General features: G+C 53.7%; 5 protein-coding genes across 5 annotated transcripts; 2 read left to right on the forward strand and 3 right to left on the reverse strand.

Moving 5' to 3' along the window:
* Window positions 1-45: 45 nt before the first annotated feature.
* C8Q71DRAFT_863325 (uncharacterized protein) lies at window positions 46-6,891 on the reverse strand (the record flags this gene model as incomplete). The annotated part of the gene is made up of 32 exons (XM_047928149.1): window positions 46-241; window positions 294-589; window positions 646-774; window positions 830-1,047; window positions 1,099-1,459; window positions 1,515-1,607; window positions 1,662-1,721; window positions 1,775-1,878; window positions 1,927-2,020; window positions 2,079-2,339; window positions 2,400-2,486; window positions 2,544-2,739; window positions 2,796-2,802; window positions 2,853-2,899; window positions 2,958-3,139; window positions 3,195-3,389; window positions 3,448-3,522; window positions 3,579-3,721; window positions 4,483-4,816; window positions 4,879-4,962; window positions 5,016-5,090; window positions 5,151-5,208; window positions 5,264-5,378; window positions 5,428-5,437; window positions 5,489-5,567; window positions 5,631-5,772; window positions 5,828-6,088; window positions 6,142-6,333; window positions 6,408-6,495; window positions 6,543-6,646; window positions 6,704-6,802; window positions 6,861-6,891. 32 exons carry the CDS (start codon window positions 6,889-6,891, stop codon window positions 46-48), a joined length of 4,416 nt encoding a protein of 1,471 aa, XP_047772872.1.
* A 1,666-nt stretch (window positions 6,892-8,557) lies between these two features.
* On the forward strand, window positions 8,558-12,424 carry C8Q71DRAFT_888911 (uncharacterized protein; the record flags this gene model as incomplete). Its single annotated transcript, XM_047928625.1, has 19 exons — window positions 8,558-8,940; window positions 8,997-9,392; window positions 9,442-10,019; window positions 10,079-10,094; window positions 10,145-10,199; window positions 10,253-10,284; window positions 10,340-10,353; window positions 10,406-10,591; window positions 10,648-10,673; window positions 10,736-11,064; window positions 11,116-11,293; window positions 11,348-11,405; window positions 11,458-11,725; window positions 11,776-11,789; window positions 11,841-11,883; window positions 11,934-11,995; window positions 12,051-12,064; window positions 12,114-12,255; window positions 12,320-12,424. 19 exons carry the CDS (start codon window positions 8,558-8,560, stop codon window positions 12,352-12,354), a joined length of 2,829 nt encoding a protein of 942 aa, XP_047772873.1. The 3' UTR covers window positions 12,355-12,424.
* A 698-nt stretch (window positions 12,425-13,122) lies between these two features.
* On the reverse strand, window positions 13,123-14,434 carry C8Q71DRAFT_410616 (uncharacterized protein). Its single transcript, XM_047918388.1, has 3 exons — window positions 13,816-14,434; window positions 13,493-13,755; window positions 13,123-13,425 (listed from the first exon to the last, which is right to left on the reverse strand). Exons 1-3 carry the CDS (start codon window positions 14,211-14,213, stop codon window positions 13,382-13,384), a joined length of 705 nt encoding a protein of 234 aa, XP_047772874.1. The 5' UTR covers window positions 14,214-14,434; the 3' UTR covers window positions 13,123-13,381.
* Window positions 14,435-17,001: 2,567 nt separating this feature from the next.
* C8Q71DRAFT_911931 (uncharacterized protein) lies at window positions 17,002-19,632 on the forward strand. The gene is made up of 8 exons (XM_047929159.1): window positions 17,002-17,314; window positions 17,817-18,069; window positions 18,127-18,271; window positions 18,327-18,485; window positions 18,534-18,848; window positions 18,913-19,028; window positions 19,084-19,252; window positions 19,308-19,632. The coding sequence occupies exons 1-8, from the start codon at window positions 17,233-17,235 to the stop codon at window positions 19,470-19,472; spliced, it is 1,404 nt and encodes a 467-aa protein (XP_047772875.1). The 5' UTR covers window positions 17,002-17,232; the 3' UTR covers window positions 19,473-19,632.
* C8Q71DRAFT_790993 (uncharacterized protein) lies at window positions 19,481-20,943 on the reverse strand (the record flags this gene model as incomplete). The annotated part of the gene is made up of 4 exons (XM_047925328.1): window positions 19,481-19,603; window positions 19,656-20,114; window positions 20,200-20,474; window positions 20,531-20,943. The coding sequence occupies 3 exons, from the start codon at window positions 20,941-20,943 to the stop codon at window positions 19,921-19,923; spliced, it is 882 nt and encodes a 293-aa protein (XP_047772876.1). The 3' UTR covers window positions 19,481-19,603; window positions 19,656-19,920.
* Between the last annotated feature and the right edge of the window lie 31 nt (window positions 20,944-20,974).

A 20,974-nucleotide genomic window follows, 5' to 3' on the forward strand; every position in this document is an offset into this window, starting at 1 on the left:
GACTTCCCACTTTGGACGGACTCACATTCAGAAGACAATATATGATCATAAGTCAGGAGTGCTTGCCTGGTTGAGATAGGAAGGGATGCCCGCAGCCGCTCGCAGAACCGCGACTTGCTTCTGTGGACAGTATCCGCGGAACACTGTGTCGTCCTGAATGGGGATCATCTTTAAGGGAGTGTACAACTGCCGCTCTCCGTCGTAGAACACAGTGTTTTTAATCTTATTTGTCGTTTGCTCGCTAAGAGGAGCAAGGTCAGCATATTGCTTGGTACTGCAGATGGACCACATACAGGATAGGCATGCTGTTCGTAATTCCTTGAAGACCGACGGTGCTGACACCACTCACAGTGCTGGGGTAGCAGTTACCCAATTGTGTGAAGAGCGATCTGGACCCTTGAGGCGAGTACGCCGGGACGTCGACGAGGTTGCTTACTACCCAGGTGCAGAAGTCGACACTGTCGTTGGGGTTGTTGAGGCCGGCTTGACTCTGCCAGAGGTTGGGCTGCAGCGAAAGATAATCGACAAACAACGAAGACAAGCTTTGCTCGTAAACATGCTCGCGCGCATAGATGGGGTTGTTATTTTGCTAAGTACACCATCGTCAATACCGTGAGACTTACCCGCGGTCATATGCGGACTCACCGTGACGAGCTTTCCCCCCAGGTTCAGCGGCAGTTGCGTATATGACCCGATCGTAGGATCAAGACCACCGGGATCATCATGGTCATAGTACGCAATGACATTTGTCTTGGAATAGTCTGGGATGCGCACCTTACAAGCGAATTGGTTAGCGGCGACCAAGAACAAGACAATCTCAATGTCTTACAAACACATTTTGACACGCTCTCAACGGGGCTTGTTCGACCAGTATTTGAGCACGGCGAGCGAACGAATGTGTCCCATTATCGAAGACTCCGTCACCGTGGACTGAAAGATTTCCGGCCACCGGGTCAGAGTCGTCTACAAGCACATGCCGACGTGCTAAGACGTCGATCAGCTGGTTAGTCGGAGCCAAGTTTGAGTCACTATAGCAGATGCAGTCCTCTAGGATATATTCAGTGCTGTGTTATCACGAAGGCGAAGGACAAGACTGACCTCCATTCGACGTCGTCTGGTCGAGATCACTGGTCTCCGCTGGGCAGAACAGCGATCCTGGCAAGTACGGGATGGTATCCCGTCGCTCCAAGTTAGAAGACGCGCGCTCGTGGCTCAGAGTCGTCGATTTGAGCTCTGCAGGTAACATCGGTGGCTCTGCGACTTCCGGCTTCTGCTGAGCGTCGCCTGTGCGCTCCCATCCTGAGTAGAACGCGCGAGAACCCTCATGCTGTAACGGCAATCTGCTCCCGACAGCAGCTGAATCGGTGACGTTGTGGAAAGGATATTCGCGCCTGCTAGATTCCGACATGGAGGCATAGCAAACGCCGCCAAAATCAAACGAGTTTTGATAGAAGGTGTGCTAGGGTAGGACATCAGTATCCGAACAAAGAGTCGAGGAGGGAGGGCATACGTACGTCCCATTGGTCGTGCCAGAACACCACTGCACCTTTGAGCCCGCCGTGTAAGTTGACACCGTACTGGGGCTGAATACAGACTTGCGGTGCTTGCTGTTATGGTTTCAACATGGTACTGCGTGGCCAGTAATCATATGGGAAACTCACCGACTGTGATACACTACCATTGAGGTACAACCCAGCATATAGCTCCGCCTGGACGTAAGCCTGTAGAACAGTTGCTATGAGTGGCGACCTGCCGGTTGATTAGCAGTACACACCGTTGCGTCCATGACAGCCCCTCCGAGCACGGTGAGCCCTAGTTCAAGGCTTGGGGTGAGGTAGGCCGTAAGCCCGCCACTCAACTCGACGTTATACCCGAAGTCTAGCTTAGTCTCAGCGAGTGAAGGGGAAAACACAGAATGCGACACACTGTAGTTATAGCCATTGTTGTTGGCCGTTGATCCCGTCAAGTCGGATCCCAGAGTAGGCTCGTCTGTCGTAGACCCTATGGCATAGTTGAGGCTCTAGAGCAGTAGTACGCGTGTCAGCGTGACTCCGAACGCCATGCAGACGCAGCCTTACCGGGAATGAATACCCAACACTCGTCGACAATTGCCCATACAGTGACACTTCACCGGAGAGCTGGCCGTATAGATGCAGACTCGGTCCAAGGGTCAACAGCCCAGGGTAGTACAGCCCCGGGAAGCCGAAACTGATAAGCTCGTACTGGTCCGAGCTCCATTCCGCTTTCGCAAGCCCGGTCATAGTGAACATTGCGGAAGCGGATGCGCCAGCATTGACGTGGATGTAAGCCTGTTGTATGGCTGGCGGGACTACAGTGGCCTAACAACGACGCGCGGGTGAGGGTCAGTATTTACCCACTTCAATTATGAAGGAGCATACCTCGAGATAATAGCCGAACTGGGAGTTTATTTGGGCATTACCTGATACCGAAATGTCCAAACTCGATTGAAAGTTCGGACATGACTCCTAAATTAAGGGATAGTCAGTATTATCGCGACTGCTATTGAGATGGCGGGTGTTTACCTCTGCATGATAGATCGTGTAGGTGTCTGACCAGTGGAAGTTACGCGAAATGCTGTTCCCGTTCGTTATGGTGTTAAGGCGCTGGAGCCACTCCGTGAAGCCTCCGAACCAACGCTTCTCGTACTCGACCGGCTGGTGGAAATTGCGCTTATAGTGCACGTCTCGTTTGCGGTCAGTCGGCGAATTATCAGGTGCACTAAAGCATCCGTGAGCAGCCTGCGTAATGAGTCAATCGTTGCATCCGGCCCTGACCTGTCAACTGAAGCAAAACATGTCAGAATGTATCCTGCATACATGTGCAATACATACTCATTTCGTCCCAGTAACCAGGTATATCCGTTATATCCGCGCGCATGCTATGGGGCATCGGCTGTCAGCAGTAATTCATATACACGGACACTATGATGAGCTTACTAGACAGGGCCATTTTCCTCCGGGATGACATCAAATTGATAGTCAAATGAGAGCACATATACCTTCTCGTTCAAAGGAAGAACAGTCTGATGTTCAGCTGGCAGTGCGCTCTGGTCGTCATGCGCTTGCAGAGAGACGACGCGGGCGTAAGGACCGGCACCACAGGTTGAGGGCATTCGAACCTGCAAATGCATCCGAGTCAGTGTGCACCAAATGAACAATTATAGTGGTACAGACGATTGTATGCTGGGCCTGTCCAATAAAGACATGCCCGCAGCCTGCGTTGTCGTCATCCATTACCATGGAGCAATACGCGAGGATGCTTTGTGGCTGATCACTTTGGCTGTCACAGCCGACGAGCACCCAGTCACTTTGGACATCTAGGCTTGACACGGATTGAGCATTCGGTGACGTGATGAATACTTCGCCGAACTGTCATGCTAGGAGTCAGGCGGCGAGCGTAAGCTATACACAACGATGCTTCGCTAACCGGGGAGTCATTCTCTTGACCATCGTCTCCTATTCCCGTGGTGCCGGTGCCTTCTCCCGTCGGATCTGAAGGGCCCTACGGTATAAACCGTTTGTTATGTGAGAGACAGGGTGAAGGGTCAATGTGCTCACGGTGTTATCATCGAAATCTGCAGTGAACGAAGCGGGCTGATCAGCACCGTATCCTTCGCCAAGCGGTATGACCCAATCTTCGGGAACGGGCAAGAATTCTTCGCTCGTGGGAGGTGTGCAGCAGTAATTCCGACGTGCTTTGCCTTTGCAAGTTGAGCTGGCATCGCCTTGTATATCCTGGACTAATGCAAGGCAATCTCCCTTTGGGAGCAACTCACACGACTCATATCTTTGGTACTCACACACACTGACTTCCCCGACAGCACAAGTAGCATCTGTGCATGCCGGGGGTGTTCCGACCCAATGACAGCTGTTGTAACCTGCGGCCATCGGCGTTCAAGCAATTAGCATCAGACAGCTCGAGCAAAGTGCAGATACCGTGACTCACTGCTTTCCGATGCACAGCAGACTGGTTTATCGTTGGAGGAGCAAACCGTTGGGCAGGTATGCTTCACTCGGATGTTTGAGTCATCGTGCTCTTCCTCGCAATAACCGTCGTCCTACATTGATCCAAGCAGCTAACGTATAAATGCAGTTCCTGAGAAGATAATCGCGGGAGATGTACCGTGCTTCCTTGCTTGACGAATGTCAGACCAGAGTACCCGCTAGGGCACTCTGAGAGTGTCTCTCCGCAAGCCGACGCATAGCATTCGAGCGGGGCTGATGACCCCGAAGAGCAGCAGTATGCTTGCTGTCCTGTGCAATAGCATGACTATGAGTCAGATTCGGTGTATGCTTCGAAGTTCTGGATACACACCCTTCACACATGTAGGCCATTTCGAATTACCTGCGGGATCCAGAGCGAGCGTGATCTCTCCGACGTTGCATTGTCCATGACAGGTGGTGCCTGGTTGCATAGGGCCTTCATTCAACCACTGTAAATTGCAAAGCAGTACGAGCGTACCTCCACCTCCACGCCACTGGCAATTCTGAGGTACCGCAGCTGTCGGGCAGCATAGGCTAGCACGTGCTTTCTTCGTGCAGTGCAATCCGGTTGGCGGGGTAGTGACCGTAGTCATCGGTGTATAGTCGGGTGGACAGCTCTCGCCACATCCCGTGTACTTGCATTGATTCGTCTGAGTCGAGCTCGCATTGTTGATATTGATGTCGGGGTACAGTGCGGTGAGAGCCGTATATTGCGCGTCATCTTGATCAACCGACCAGATGAACGAACCACCGACGATCGCGTTGAGGTAGTCCAGTTTGAGCCTGAACGTCTCGTCGTCGTCATACGACACCTTGTGATGGTGTCAATCTGACGTTTTGCGAAGTATAATGCCGTGGGAGCTTAGACACGTACCCATTGCCTGTCGTCCCACACAACGTACTTGACCGCCGCGTCTTCGTCAAGAACCGGTTGTAGATCATTGCTGCTAATGATGCCCTGTATAGCATGCATGTTACCACTATATTGAGAACACAACCTGTTGTGATTACCTGGATCTCAGCCCACGACAACGTTCCTGCGTTGTGAGTACATGGGCCAGCATCAGCAGGACCAACAAACGGGCACTGTGATGGTCTTGAGCACAAGTATGCATGTGATATCATCCAGATATCAGATAGACATACCTCAGGTGTTGTGCACTCTTCCGAAGTCAATTCAAAGGTGCGTCCATAGAAGCCGAACCTGACGCAGTACGTACATGAGTGTCAGAAATCGAGCAGTAGATGGGCGGACTCACCCGATGTTGACTTGTGACCAGTCTACCTCGACATTCTGGAGGAGCTGCAGCGTGTTCTTGATTTCTGTCAAGTTGGTGTGTGCAAGTACGATGTATCCAATGTATGGGTCCTTCCCTACGGAAGCTCAGATCCTCGTAAGAATGGCCGGCGTATCATTACTCACCGTCCCAGACCTGGCTACAAGGTTAGCGAACGTTGTATCGGACAGGTAAGTCGCAACTCACCCCATGCAAGTCATATGTCATGACATTGACGAAATCTGCCCACTGGAGCAATCCGGTGACATTGAAGTGCTGTAGATACCTGTTCCGGTGTTCGCTCAACCTATGAGTAAACATTGTATGGAGTATGCAATCTTATACTGACCAGTATGAGGAGGGCGCCGTGAACGAGATCCCATACCTGTCGCCGAATGCGGTCTTCAGCTCCCTCATGAAGGTAACGTAGTTGTCCTTGTCTGCAGGGTTTCCACCACGATCGTACGCCGCGGGATACTCCCAGTCGATATCTGAATCTATCTCAGCACATCGTTTGAACCTATACTTGAGGAGACGGTCACTGACCGAGACCGTCAAAGCCGAATGCTTCCATGATCTCAAGGGCGCTACTGATGAATGTGTTCGTGTTCTCAGCACTAGCGACGAGCTGGCTGAAGATAGTCGACGTCGGCGGGTCGTTGAAAGACCAGCCACCGACAGAGAGGAACACCTTCAGCGCCGAGTTTCGTTTTTTGAGCAACGTCGTGCGAGCCCAGAGATCGATGTCCCCGGGCGACATCTCTGTGAGCTGAAATGAGTCCGATATCAGAGCAAATGCGAAGTTCACTACGTTCAACATACAGTCAGTGATCGGTCAATGAGGTATGTTCTACACTGACCGTGCGTCAGAACTTCGGCAGCAATCTGCTCTGGCTGATACACGTCGCATGGGCGAGAGGATGAGGACGAGGCCCAGCCCTCGTAATAACCGATGCGCCGATGGGTAGCGCCACCGCCGAAGACATCGTTTCCACCGCCGGTAGGAGGTACAGGGTTGCAATTGTACTGACAGCCCGTCTCACAGAAATCCGCTACACATCACGACATGTTCAATTTCGTGTTACCATCCCGGTAAGTAAGTGTAGTGAGGTTGATGAGAACGCACATGTTGTTCCGCAGAACCCGTACTGCGAGCAACACACGTTCAGAGGACAAGTTCGATTCTCTGCGGCTGCGAACTTTCCGCACTCGGCCTGAGGAGGGAATGAGAGCTAGCGGGAGTGTGAAGCAAATGACCTACGATAGCGTCGCAGTTCGAAGTGCAGTTGCCTCCGGGCGTGGTGATTGGAGTGCAGAATTGAGGGCCGAAACCGCAGAACCCACTGTTGGCGTTGCAGCACGCACCTACGCGGATACACGTCAACGATTTGCTAGTGCGAGAAATGTTACGATTGGACGTACCGTTGGCGCATGGGATGTCGGCTGTGCAACTTCCGACCGGAAGCCCAGTCGGAGGGATGGTGGTTTGGGAGAAGACGACCGAGGTAGTCGCCGCGAGGACTAGCAATCCAACTGAGCGAGTGCATTGAATGTACTAGTAGCATCTATGCATACGTACCGGCGCCGACAGCGTATTGTAGATTTCGCATGGAGCCCCTGCAGGTCAATGGGTCAACTTTACGAAAAGGACGGCCGAGCCCCCATGATCATCCTGACTACACTTTTATGTAGAGTGGGCGCTGCTACAACCGTAGATTGGCACCGGGCACGCTCATCACAAGACAGACGTGTCCATGCGGATGATTTGAGAACCATCCAGGCCAGAGAAAGCACAGACGTTCTGATGATAGATGTCGGGAAGCTCGTGCCAAAGCTAGGCGCATGAAGCAATAAAGCTGCGCGAGCGAGTGAAGGCGCCAGGAGAATCAGCACTTAGGTCATGCAGATGGCGATGTACACTTGGGACGCATTGGGTAGGTACGGGGCTCATGGCTAATTGGCGCTCACGATGCGTATACGGTCGAGGGGCGAGTCAGCGAACACAATGCGTGCTGGTTATGGAGAGACACACACTAGAATCATCCTTGGAGGGCTGGACGACTCGATACAGCATCCGCTGTTCCTGCTCGATTGGGTGTTTGATCCGAATGTGAGTTTGAAAGTCGCCTGAAATGGGCATCTATGTACTTTGCTCATGAGGCCATGGCACCTTCCCGACTTCGCGTGATATTCGATCCCTATGCAGCTATGAAGGTTGTGGTACTCGCATGTCGCCTAGGCTCACGGTCGCTGTCGGACAATGACAGCGGCGGCGACCCCTTCACGCCGCGCAGACTCTATTGAAGGCGTTCCCCTTGATTCCTCTATAGGCGACGCCGAAGGCAATTTAGCCTCATGCAAACCCGAGTGGAGGCGGCACGTGAGGACTTGCAAAATGTAGCCTAACGAGGATCTGTTCAAGTTGCGGACAGGCAGTATTAGCGAAAGGTAAATCGGTGCTCGCATTGGGAACGATATGCTCTACAGCTGACAGTCGTGAGTCCACTGGTTTGTCCATGCAGCTGGCAGTGATGTGTAGACCGTGATGAGCGTGTTGGTACTTACAACGCTAGCGCTAAGCGAGGAAATGAAGAACGACTCAGCGTCGTTGTCACGTGTGCACTGCGGCTGAATTGTCCTCCTCTCCTCCTCCTCCCTCGACCTCCATGACTATGGCCTTTTATGGCGGTATCTGCTTCCGTCATGTTCTACAAGGTATTCCGAATGAATGGTAAGCAAGAATACTCTACGCTTCGCTCTCCTCATCGTCGGAATCCTCAGACCATCCATCATGATTTGACCGACGCGTTTTCATTGCAATTTGCTCTGTTCACCCGCGCATTCGCTATCTGTCGTTGGCAAAGAAGCTGGCATAGTATCTTAACTGTCATACAGACATCGGCTTCGCGGTCTGTGAGTGTTTCCACGCTCGGAGTAGTAATGCCCGCGCGCCGAGTGTGACGTCCAGGCTGACAGACGTGTCCGCACAGGGATCGGATGTTGGGCACCATATGGCGGGGTCATGACCACATCCAACTAGTAGGATATAGACCTACTTCTTAGGCTGGTTTATGTCCACACGCGGATACTACCTGACCGTGCCCACATGGTACGGTCTGGACAAGTAGAGCTTGAGCCATGACACCAGCGCCACGCCCTTGGATGATGCAAATTGCTCAAGGCCGGTGCTGCACGCACTGTCCGTTGGACCTGGTCTATAGAGGTACTTAGTTGACTGTCCATGTCTGCTCAATTGAGGACCCCGTACCCTTCGTTATGTTGGTTCTGCGCGCCGTGGCCGTCGCGACCGGCGTCACCGCAGACTGGCTATCGTCTTTCAAACACAGGCTCTCGTCAATCAGTGACGCGCACGATGCTCTCTTCCACGACCTTCTCCTCGGCCAGTTGAGGTCTGTACGTGCATCTGCTACTCCGTCGTCGGCAACACCTGCGTCGACTCTCTCGGCCGCTTCTTCTCTGCACCTCGGTATACTCGATACCACGCCGGACAATGCGACGAGTACATATGCCGATAACAGTACCACATCCTTCGTGCTCTACACTTCGGACTCGCTCCCGACCAGCCCGGGGCCACCGTCTGCCTGTGCCACTGCGCTGACGGCGACTATTGAGTGTAACTCTACGGTTCCCTTGATGAGGTACGCCCTCAGAGTCACTTCGTATTGAATGTCTTCCTCTGATTCACTCACTCCAGTTCGTATGACTACCTGTTCCAAGACACTGCCGATCTCGAGGCCGTTTGCACGTCCGCGTGCACCACTGCATTAACGGGCTATCGCTCTGCGGTGGCAATCAACTGTGCTGGATATGTTTTCACAGACTCGGCGAACACGACGTATCCCTCGACATACGTCATTGATACAGTCCTGGGGGCATATGAGCTGCAATGTCTCTACGACTCGTCTGACGCGCAGTATTGTGGTCCTGTTGTCAACGAATACAACGCAACGGGTGGTCTGCTCTCACTTCCAACTGACGAGTTGTGCACCTTCTGTACCCTGGAGACGCTGAACATCACCCTGTCGAACCCGACAACGTTTTCTTACCCACTACAAGACCTACTCTCTGAAGCTGTTGAGCAATGTGGCTCGTACGTGTTCTCTCGCTCGCCATGGATAATAACTCACGCGTCGCTCTAGCGGATACGACTCCTACAATGTCACTATGGTCCCGTCCGGGGCCGCCTCCGCTGCGCCTACAGCCACCTTCGGCATCACCGGCCCGCCGCCAATGTCCGCCACCTGCGTTTACACAGGCCAGAATGTGACTATCACTGCGAACACGACCTGTGCGGCGCTCAGCGCTCAGTATCAAGTCTCCACCAACGACATCAGGTCCAACAACCCCGGACTAATCGATGGCACCTGCGCTATCGCCGCGCCAGCGACGCTCTGTATCCCGCCTACCTGCACTCTGTACACCGTGCAGACGAACGACACGTGCGATTCCGTCGCCGCAGAGAGCGGCTCACTCACGGGTACGAATATCACCACCGTACAGCTGATTTCGATCAATCCGGAACTGGGGACGTACTGCCAGAGTATGCCGGCGTTGGTGGGGGACACGATCTGCATGAGCCCTAATGGAGGTTGGCCCGCTGTTGGAGTGACCACGACCGCACAGCCAAGCCCGACGCCAACTACCGTGGCACCTGTCCCTTCCCCAACGGGACCGGGATCTACGCCGAACTGTGGCAGGTGGTACTTGACGCAGGAAGGTGCGGGACTGATGGGTGTACCGCTCAATGTCTTCTCACACATGACATGTTACTCCTAGGCGACTATTGTAATAGGTCGGTGTCGTTGCGCCGGAAGTACCTGCCATGCTGACGACGATTGCTAGTATCGTCATAGCCAACGGCATCACTCTTGCAGATTTTCTTAGGATCAACCCTGAGGTAAGTCACATTTGTGTACTTCTATTTCACGATGGAGCTACAAAGTGCTATAGGTCAACACCAATTGTACGAACCTTTGGCTTGGGTACGACAGCATGACCTTCTTCCTGTGTCATTCAAATTCTTACTTGTTTGTCCAGGTACTACTACTGCGGTCTGCCCTGTCCAACGTATCTCAGGAACCTTCGTCACTGACACTCTCTTAGTTGCACCGTACCCGCCATTGGCATCCTCGACGACAGTGCCAATACCCACCACCAACTTCAGCACTGGTACCATGAACTTTGACCCTTTGCCGACTGCAAATTACACGCCTATCTGGTACACGATGACGCTCGAACAAGTGGGTGTGGCTGTGCCCACTGATGTGGCCAACGGGACGCGCACGTTAGGTCAATGCCAGTCCACTATCATCATTTTGACGCTCACATTCGATCTCAAATCTCAGAATGCGGGTATTACTATGACGTTCAGGTATCTCCCATGCCTCAGTGTCCCTCAATTCCCATCTCAACGTATGCGTTTGATCTGAACAGAGCAACGATACTCTTGACTCGATCGCTTCCGAGGTTGGCCTGAACACATCTGTGCTTGTTACGTGGAACCCTCAGCTCGAGAGCACGGCGCCCGTCGCAAACACAAGCATCTGCGTGGTTTTCCCCATGGGAAACTACACCCTGTACAACGCGACCCGCCCATCAAACGCGGACTCGGAAAGCACGCCCGATTGCGCAGAGTGGTACACCGTTGTTTCAGGCGATGGCTGCGCGAGCATTGAGGCCGAGTTTGGGCTGACGAGCGCTCAGTTCTTGGAACTCAACCCTGGTGTAGGTGCTGACTGTACTACGCTACAACTGGGAGTGAGGTCGGTCCGACCTGTTCATCTTGTGGCGCTGTGACTAATGGACGAACACAGCTACTGTGTTCTGTCAATCTATCCGCCTTCAACGTCGACTGGTCCTCCTAGCAATCTTGCGGCCGGCTCATTCACGAACTGTACGTCGTACGCGACAGCAGAGAGCGGCGATACGTGCATCTCGCTGGAGGCTGCAGCAAATATCTCCTTCTCTGATCTGCTCCGATGGAATCCAGAGGTATTGTGCTCTACACGGTGTGCCTCTTCGCCTGTCTCTCATGATCAATTATAGCTCGATACAGCCTGTGAGACCATCGAGCTTGACGAGGCGTATTGCGTGGGCGGCGGAGGTTTGACGAAGCATGCCTACACAATGTCAGGTTCACTGATTGGATCCCACAGGTGACGCTTGTCCCAAGCTCTATACTGTTGCCTCCGGAGACTACTGCAGTCTCATCGAGACAAACGAAGACATCACCGCAGCTGAGCTGCAGGCCCTCAATCCTTGGTTGGACTCTAACTGCGATTTGGAAGTTGGTCAGGTCCTTTGTGTCGGCCCGAGCACATCACCTACGCAGACAACCACAATGACTATGACTACGTCAGCGACTATGACCTCGACATCAGCTGTTGCGACACCCACGAATATTGCGAGCGGGAGCTGGACAAAGTGAGTAATGCGAGTATCACTGCGAATTTTATTGTTGACTCCGTGCGTAGTTGCACCGCGTATTGTGCGTATCTCCCGATCTATCTATGGATGTACTATCTCACTGTTCCTCCAGACACTGTACAATCTGGCGATTCATGCACCGCGATCGATGAAAAGTGATTCTAACTGACTGGGGATTGCGACAGTCGCACTGACGCATTCGCAGGTATGACATAGCGCTGAGCGACTTCCTGCGCTGGAATCCGGAGGTATCATCGACGTGCAACAGTATGTTCTTCTATCATCCGCGGCTCTTGTTCTAGTTGATCACTGTACTTGCCAGATCTTCAGCTTGCTGTATGTAGCTACCCTCTTCTCCTGCATCGTACTGATGGTGTCCTGTTAGGCATATTGCATCCAGTGCACCCCAGCATGTGACAAGGTGTACACTGTCGTGAGCGGCGATTACTGCTCCGAAATAGAATCAGCCTACGGGATCACCGACGCGCAAATGCATGCGCTGAATCCGTGGCTTGACTCTTCGTGTGGTGAGTGTCTCCGTTAAGCGTGCAGGGGTTGCTACCGGCGCTGAAGCACTGACATGCGGAACAGACTTGCAAGTGGGCGAGAACCTATGTGTAGGATAAGCTTTGTAGCGCAATGCGAGCACTATTCGGGGCCGCCTCTATCCATATGTACTGCCTGTCATGCCTTGACACGAGTGACAGAAGCTGAAGCTCAGCAAACTGATTGCGGCTTCCTGTCTGTTACAATGTTATTGTGTACCGCTACAAGCGTTACTACGCGTCTGAAAGCTCTATTCTAATCATACGTCTATACTTTGCGATCATACGTCCCTATCACAAGCGAGTTGTTCGCGCGAGACTGACTATCCACAGAACTCCGGCGTCGGATCATAGGTTCTCTTCTCGGAACACCTCGCTACGCAGATCCTCGTCAATTCTCCGCCCATCCCCCTCATCCATCTCCACTAGCCCGGACCGGGACCACTAAGTGTCGCTCTCACAGCATAGCTGGCACGCATCCTCGTGGTTTGCGACTACGTACTGTCTGCCGCCTTGCTCGTGGACCGTGTGGTGTAAGCTGCTAAAGAAGGTGTTGTAGCAGGAACTTGAAGCACCGTCGCCTCGGCACCGGCCTGCATCGTCAGGACTGAGGAAGTTCTCGGCCTGTTGCTCGCGTCTCAAGCATGCAGGTCTACCTCGCCTGTAAATAGCATCGCTCGATTGTACTCATGGCACAGGCTGCTACTAAATCGTGGTGACCTTAGCACTAGGGCACTGTCACGGTCGCGCAATTCCTACGGGTCGATGTCGTGGTTAGCGGGCATACGCTGGCAGTACGTGTCTCGTATACTTCCTATTCGCCGTGAATATAACTGAGGTGCATGACAGCGTATAGCGAAAAATTGACTCCTATGTGATATTATGCCGATGTGAGATCGTACATCATGCATTTGTGAGTCGCGTATCACATCCTTCTCTACTCATCACGCCCTGCGATATCTAGGGCCTCCCTCCTCCTAACAACGTTTGCCTCATAATTCTCGATAGCGTTTTCTATCACCGCGCATCCGTCCTCCTTGGTATATCCTAGCGTCGTCAACACTTTCCCAATGACAGGCCAGTAGTCTTCCGGCTTCGCACCTGCTTGTTAGCTCAGAGGTAGTGCCCTATTTGGGATTAATACGAGCATCCCTAGAGCCGCACATCAGTATCCTATGTGAGAGATCGTTTATCGATCCCAGATGTCAGATAGACTGACCACTTGTGAAGAAGTCGGCATCGTCGGTGACTGCAAGTATCTCTCCGCAAAGGCGTTGTGAAATTGGCCATCTCGGAGTGTTGAATCTGATCTTGGAGCGGCGGCATTCACCAATGTGCTGGCGCGCCTTCGAAAAGTCGATAAGGCAGGGCTGGCCATTCGGCCTACGGATGATTTCGCTGGGACCGTAGTCTTCGCGGTTGCCCTTAACGAGGTGGACAGGCTCCATGTCCAGTTTGCTGTACGCTTCAAGGACTGCTTCTCTGGTGGTGGAATCAATGCGATGTCAGTATCCTATGCGGTGATGTGAATTGCGCCGATACCTGAACGATCTCTTCTCATGACGCAGTGAGCCCAACAGTGATTCCCCGCAGTACTCCAATACCTTGCAGACGACTCGGCTTCCGTTCGACTTCAGCTTGTATAGGTATACGAAATTATTCGTTATGTCCGAATCGTATAGATATTCCGGGAACGAATCGTCGTAAATGTCGATCAAATCATGCAACATAGCGCCAGTTTCATTGTAAATGTTCTCGTAACCTCGTCCAGGCTGGACGCGAACCCGATGCATGCACCGTGATCTGAGTGCCCGTCGCGAGTAGTGGTCGCGGTCTCGTGCACTCATTGTGTTGAGTTTGGAGAGGCGGTGATGCAAAGGATCGCAGACGTGAAAAGTTGCAGCAAGATGTCGCGCTAGAGACAAGATGTGACAACACATTCCGTGCTTCTCTACAGTCTTTACGTAGAGATCACATGTCACAACTGCGCCGAGGCCTTAATGTACTTACTGATGTAGTGCTAAGTGCACTAGCCTGAGCATCAAGCGCCATTCGGATTGTCTTGCAGCTGGAGCCGGCATCGTAGTATGAATTGTCCAGATCCGCTCGCCCGGCCTGAGCGCGACGTATGCATCCATACTTGAGTGCCTTCCGTGACAGCCTGTCTCGTGAATCCATCTTGCCAGAGTCAAACATTTATTGAGGACGATGCAGAGGATCGAGAACATAATAAGACTTTCAACGAGCTGAAGAGACGTGGCTTGAGATCACGAGATCACCTTGCCCTAATTTGCGAAACATCGATATGAATGTATGATGTACGTACAAGCGACGCAGCGCAAGAAGCACCCTCCCCCTGACCTCCGAGTCTGTACCCTCACATGGATACCTCCAGTTGCGACGCATATCCGAGGGGGCTGCGGGAGCCGCGGTAGCGGCCGCGGGATGGGTTTCTTGGGTTGCTGTGGCTTTACGGCTGATTTGGCGAAGGGAAGGATGATGCCACGCCCGGCGCGACGTTCGAATTGAACCCCGGTTGCTCCAATGAGGATTGCTGTACTTGCACAGGTGGCTTTGGCGCGCGGGTCGGTATCTCCGCCGGGGCAGGGTTCGTATCGTTGTACAGAGGTTAGAACCTCGTGTGGTTTCGGCGTGGGCCTTTGAGCTTAGGCAAGTAGATGGACGCCGGGTTCGCCTCTGTTTCCGTTCTTGTCTGCTCTCGTTTTCGCCTTCGCCCTCGGTTTCACCCTTGCCCCCGCTTTCGCCTCGACGAGCCGAGCTGAGGTCGCGATTCCAATAGACAGAGGAGGATACGTCGCACGACCAAGTGTTGTCCTCGTGGCGCTTTTACAGGAGTTCACTGCCGGCATAGGTCGTACAAGACGGGCTGGAGAAAGTCACGGTCGTTAGGAACGATACTCTACATGATATGTAGGCCGGCTTACAGTGTCAAAGGAACTGCCAAAGCGCGACAACAAGAACGGGCCGCGGAAAGTTTCAGGAGCGCATGTCGGTCGTGAGTAGAGGTGAGGAAACCGAGATGCAGCGGACCGTGAGCCATGGTCGTGATAAGACGTGAAAGGCAGGCTGGCACGACATTGATTGTCAGTAAGTTCCGAACGCGCAGGCTGCTCGGGTGCTCACCAACCAGCGACATCGCTTGTGTAAGCTCGAACGGAAGAAGTGAGCTGGCCATTGCGAGGACGACGGACTGATATTCATGTGCTAGCGAACCCAGGGCTCCAGAAGCGTCAGCTGTGGGGCGAAGGCTCTCTCATCTGATGCTCGCCCATGTCCTAGATGCGATAGGCCCTTATATCAGCGGGCAGAGCGACACGGTGACCGAGGAAACGGATAGAGACATACGCTGGAGCTGGTGGCGGTGATACATAAGACGGGCGGGGAAAGCAGTCGTCCATGATGGTGTTCGACGTGTCCAGCCCTTGTGATGCGCTGTTCCACGGCAACAGGGAGTCGTGTGCTTGTTCGCGCGATCATAGAGAGCTAAGAGGGAGCCAGTCGAACGTTGACGTTGAACGTGAACGTTGAGCGCGAGCGGTGAATCCAAATATTGCATGTTGGGTGTCGACGTCCGCAGCAAGCGCCCGGCAAGGTCCTCCGGCCCGGGATACACGCTTACCTAATCACATACCACAGGCTCGAGCCGGCCCGCGCTTGTCCAGTACACTGTACGTCCAGTACTTGTCCAGTGTCCAGTCACTCCAGTGTCCACCGAGATTCATCAGCCGTCTAGCCGTCGTTGCGTGGCTCGCCGCCTCCCACATACCGCAGGTGCGTGGCCGCGTTGAGCATTCATGGACTTGATGCAGGCCTCTCAGAGCATAGGCCCATTCTTCGATGGTAGTACCACGGTCCACGAACGGCCTTTACATATGCTCAAGTCGTGGTCGCGTTACGAGTCGCCCTTCATGCCGGTACGTACAGCATTTCCGAATAGTACCTACGAGAGGCACTCACGTATTGGACGCTCGCATATTACAGAACTTGAACCTTGAATGCGGCGTTGAATCGTGCTCTGCCCTTGAGCGACGATACGGTGGCGCAGTGAGTACAGTCACAGACGCGGCTTGTTCGCATGTAATGTTTCGTTCAACAGGTTAGCGCGTTGTGAGAGACGCACCAGGGCACACTAAATATGCTCAGCACAACTCGAGAACAGACCGAAGTGCGAGATCGCCGAAATATGCACTCAACTGTACCCATGCCAGCTAACTGCAGACATGTTCCGACGCAGCGATCGAACAACTATGTGAGCGATACCATTGTTGCACCCTCTCCCTGAAGCTGTCACTGTCAAGCCTTAGCATCCGGTCACGGCGCCGGGCGGTGGGTGCTCTCCTCGATTCGGATCACAATTCGTCCGATTTCACGATTTCTTGATCAAGAGGACGACTGATACTGTATAGAGTACGAGGCCACGAACGGCTATTCATTGCTTGCTGGTAAATCCTAGAGTGGGCATAGTAGGCGGAAGCCTCACCGGGTACCCAGGCTTCTGCGAGATCGCCTACGTGGCGCAACTCAGTACACATATGGGTCCCTGATGCAGGTTCATAAGTGTCGAATTCCACGAACACTCCAAGGCATTCGTGCTCCCTTGCACGAGTGAGGTCGACGAGACAGGGGTATCCGTTGTCCCTCATCAGGATGTGCCTGTCAAAGACTTGCCATTGATCGTCTCTATTTTGCCAGTGCTTGTGAATGCCCGCGAAATGCAACTCTTCGTAGGCCTGCACAGTAGCCACTCTGCAATCTTAAAATTAGCTCAAGGAAGCAATCTCAGCAACGTCTGGTGAACACGGACCGAAACGGTCTGCATTGGTCCTCTAACGGACATTCTTCTTCATCGAGCGCCCAGCCTCCGTACTCCAACACAACACATGCCGTACATAGGCCACGCACATCTGCTTCAAAAAACCCGAGGAATTCGGGTATCTGATGACCACGCATGGCCGCAAGCTGCGGAAGCTGATAGATGGCTGCTTCGTGTTGCAAGCGACCTCTTCCTTCTTCGTCCGAGGTGAGCTTGTAGACGACTTGGGCGATCTGACCCATTGACTTCTTCAAAAGGCAAATATATACTTCGCATTTTGACGTCGGTGAGACGTGTATAAGTATCGGTGGTTGCATAGCCTGAGGCGAGACATCAAGCAAGTCCTGTAAGCCGACATGCCAGTCATCATTTCGGAAGTGGGGAATAAGTTCTATAAAATGGTGGAGGAGAGCTTCGGACCCGGATTGAGTTCGCGTCATGGCGAGTTCTTCGTATATTAGATGGTGCGTTGGAGACTGAAGCTCTCAAGTCTGGTCGAGGTCACTGACGGTCCCCGCCGGTCAGAACAGCGATCCCGGCAAGTACGGGATGGTATCCCGTGCTCTAAGTTGGGAATGAGCGCTCTCTTGCGCGCTATAATAAATGCAGAGTTCAACTTCCATGTTACTGCAAGCTACATAAGCTCACGCTGCACGTTCCAGTACTTTTCCTCCACCAAATAATTGTTGTTAAAGAGTTGTGAGTACAGCTGGTCGCCTCCGCAACCTCCTGACCTACCTCCATACCTTGCACCCCGTGCCATCGTACCGTATTCTATGCTGGCGCGACTCTGAGCGCCCTAATGGCGCGCCGTTCAAGAGCCGCTTTGGCGTTGTGTCCCAGGGCGCGGGCGAAGTCGCGGTGCAGACGTGGAAGCCGACCGCGGTGGGTTGGGAGAAGAACGTGCAGGGCAAGCTGGGCCCGCGCGTGGCGGACTTGGCGCCCATGATGGATCCGACGAGGTAAACCGTCAGGCTAGACATGAACTAGGATGTTCGCTCATGCGTGTCGCGCGACAGGTTGGTGGACCAGGCTGTGGATCTCAATCTGAAGCTGATGCGATGGCGCATCCTGCCTGCGCTCGACCTTGAGAAGGTTGCGAATACGCGGTGTCTCCTCCTGGGAGCGGGCACGCTCGGGTGCTATGTGGCGCGCACGCTGATGGTCTGTCCACCGAGTCGTCCGTCGGGCTGGTGCTAACACCGTTGCTGTGCAACAGGGATGGGGCGTTCGCAAGATCACCTTCGTCGACTCTGCCCGCGTGTCGTTCTCGAACCCTGTCCGCCAACCGCTGTTCGAGTTCGATGACTGCCTGAACGGCGGGAAGCCCAAGGCGGCATGCGCTGCTGAGCGGCTGAAGAAGATCTTCCCTGGCGTTGTGAGTTGCTTATCCCCGCGTTGCGTTCACCACTGACCCCCTCAACAGAACTCCTCCGGCCACAACCTGAGCATCCCCATGCCGGGCCATCCCATCCCGCCCGCGTCCGTCGAGCAGGCGAAGAAGGACGTGGCGGCGCTCGAGAAGCTCATGGACGAGCACGACGTCGTCTTCCTCCTCATGGACTCGCGCGAGAGCCGGTGGCTCCCGACCGTGATGGGCGCAGCCAAGGGCAAGGTCGTCATGAACGCCGCGCTCGGGTTCGACACATTCCTCGTCATGCGCCACGGTGTGCGCGCGTCGCTCGCGAAGGGTGATCGACTTGGCTGCTACTACTGCAACGACATCGTTGCGCCTGCGGATGTGCGTACTTTCTCTTGACATGTTGTATCGGTCGACAACGATTCATTGACGTGGGTATATGCAGTCCTTGACGGATCGGACCCTCGACCAGATGTGCACCGTCACTCGACCGGGCCTCGCTTCGATCGCCGCATCCACCGCCGTCGAGCTGCTCGTCTCCCTCCTGCAGCACCCCGACGGGTACGTCCGCTTCCTCTGACCGTGGTCTAATCTTATCTTATACATCGGCGTCTAGCATCAACGCGCCCGCCCCGCCGCCGCAGACTCAAGGGAGCGAGCCTCCGCAGGGCTCCGAAGGCGTGCTGGGCATTGTCCCGCACCAGCTGCGCGGCTTCCTCGCGCAGTTCCGGAACATGCCCATCACTGGCGCTGCCTACGACAGGTGCACCGGGTGCAGCGAGACGGTGGGTCATAATGGCGGTGCGTGCGGCCGGCTTTGTGCTTACGTTCTGAGTATAGGTCATCAAGGCATATGAGACGCAGGGCTTCGAGATGCTCCTCAAGGCATTCAACGAGCAGAAATTCCTCGAGGAGTTGACAGGGCTCGACAAGCTGTACGACGAAGGAGAGGCGGCGCTGGAGGCCGTCGGGTGGAACGATGACGAGGGCGAAGACGACTTCTGACGGATCCAATGACGTGATCAGAAGAGATGAATGAAGGAATGTATTGTTGTACTCATACCCGTCGCAGTGTAACGTTGGCCTACATGTATGTTTGCTATACCCTGTATCGATTGCTCATACACGAGTGGTCGGTACGTCCCGGCTACTCTTCTCTATTACCCGCCCGCTCACATTCTACTACAGTACGAACGTCTCCTGCTCCTCGCTGACACCTGATCCGGCTCAGAATCGTTCAAAAGCTCCACGAAGTCCTTACCCCCAGAGGAGTCCGCCACGCTCGAGGATGAGTCCGCTCACACAAGTCCGACTTCGCGCACGATAAGCGGGAGGTGTGGCAAACCCTAAGCGACCGTGGTACTTGCGGATCACGCTATGCACATGCACTACCGCACTCGCGTGAGATCGTGCATCAAACATTTGTGAGCTGTCGTGCGACAGCGATCGGTGGCTAAAAGGACTCCTCCTCCTCCTCCACTTTGTCTAAAGCCATACGTCTCTTCTTGAGCATCTCCTCATACTTCTTAATAACCGGCTCTAACAGCATGAGCGCCTCCTCCTTCGTGTACCTCACGAACCCCTCTTTGTTTCGTTCCCAGTGCTCCTCCAGTGAAATGCCCTGGTAGTAGTATATAGGGCCGAATGCTCTGGGATATTGAGCATATCTAGAGTGACGGACAATGCTCGATGTGAGCAGTTATCGTTCATGCTAGTCAAGATACACACTGACCTCCTACGAAAACCCACGCATCGTCGGCGACGGCGAGAAGTTCTCCACAAACCAAATCTGAGGTTGGCCAATGCGTCGGAGTCTTGTAATCCTCGAACTCGATTTCGGCGTCATGACATGGACCAATATGCGGACGTGCCCTTGAGAAGTCCACAAGACAAGGCGTGTCATCCGGCCTGCGAATGATATCTTGATGCTTGTAGTCTCCTCTATCCCCCTTGACGAGGTGGATTCGCTCTGAATGCAATTCCTGGAACGCTCTGATCGCTGCTTTTCTGTTGGTATCGTCGAAATCGTCAGTATAATTCAGCGTGACGTGTAGAGTCAATACCTGAATGATTCCTTCTGGTCACGCAGACGCTCCGTCAACGCCTCTCCACAAAATTCCAGCACCATACATGTCACGGTCTGACCCTCCACTGTTCCTTGAAACAGTCCGAAATACTTCGGCATGATGTTGCCATGCAGTGGCTGCGTATTTGGGGCTTCGTAGATTTTAGCCTCGTGTTGTAGGATCTTCACTCCTCCAATGGTCGAGACAGCCATCTTGCAGATTACTGTCCCGCTCTCATCTCGCTTCGCCGACTTCAACTTGTGTAGGTACAGAATGAGGTCCGTGTCATCTGAAGTATGTAGGTGTTTAGGGTACGAATGATCGGTGATGTCAATCAAGTCGTGAAGCATATGAACCCGGGTATCCTGCGAGTCGTCGCGGCCCGCGCCCTGAATGTTGAGGCGGGACATACAGTAGGTGCGTTCAAAATTGGCTGGAGCT

The sequence above is a fragment of the Rhodofomes roseus genome, assembly GCF_022264815.1.
Source record: "Rhodofomes roseus strain CIRM-BRFM 1785 chromosome Unknown C8Q71scaffold_39, whole genome shotgun sequence".
Lineage (NCBI taxonomy): Eukaryota > Fungi > Basidiomycota > Agaricomycetes > Polyporales > Fomitopsidaceae > Rhodofomes > Rhodofomes roseus.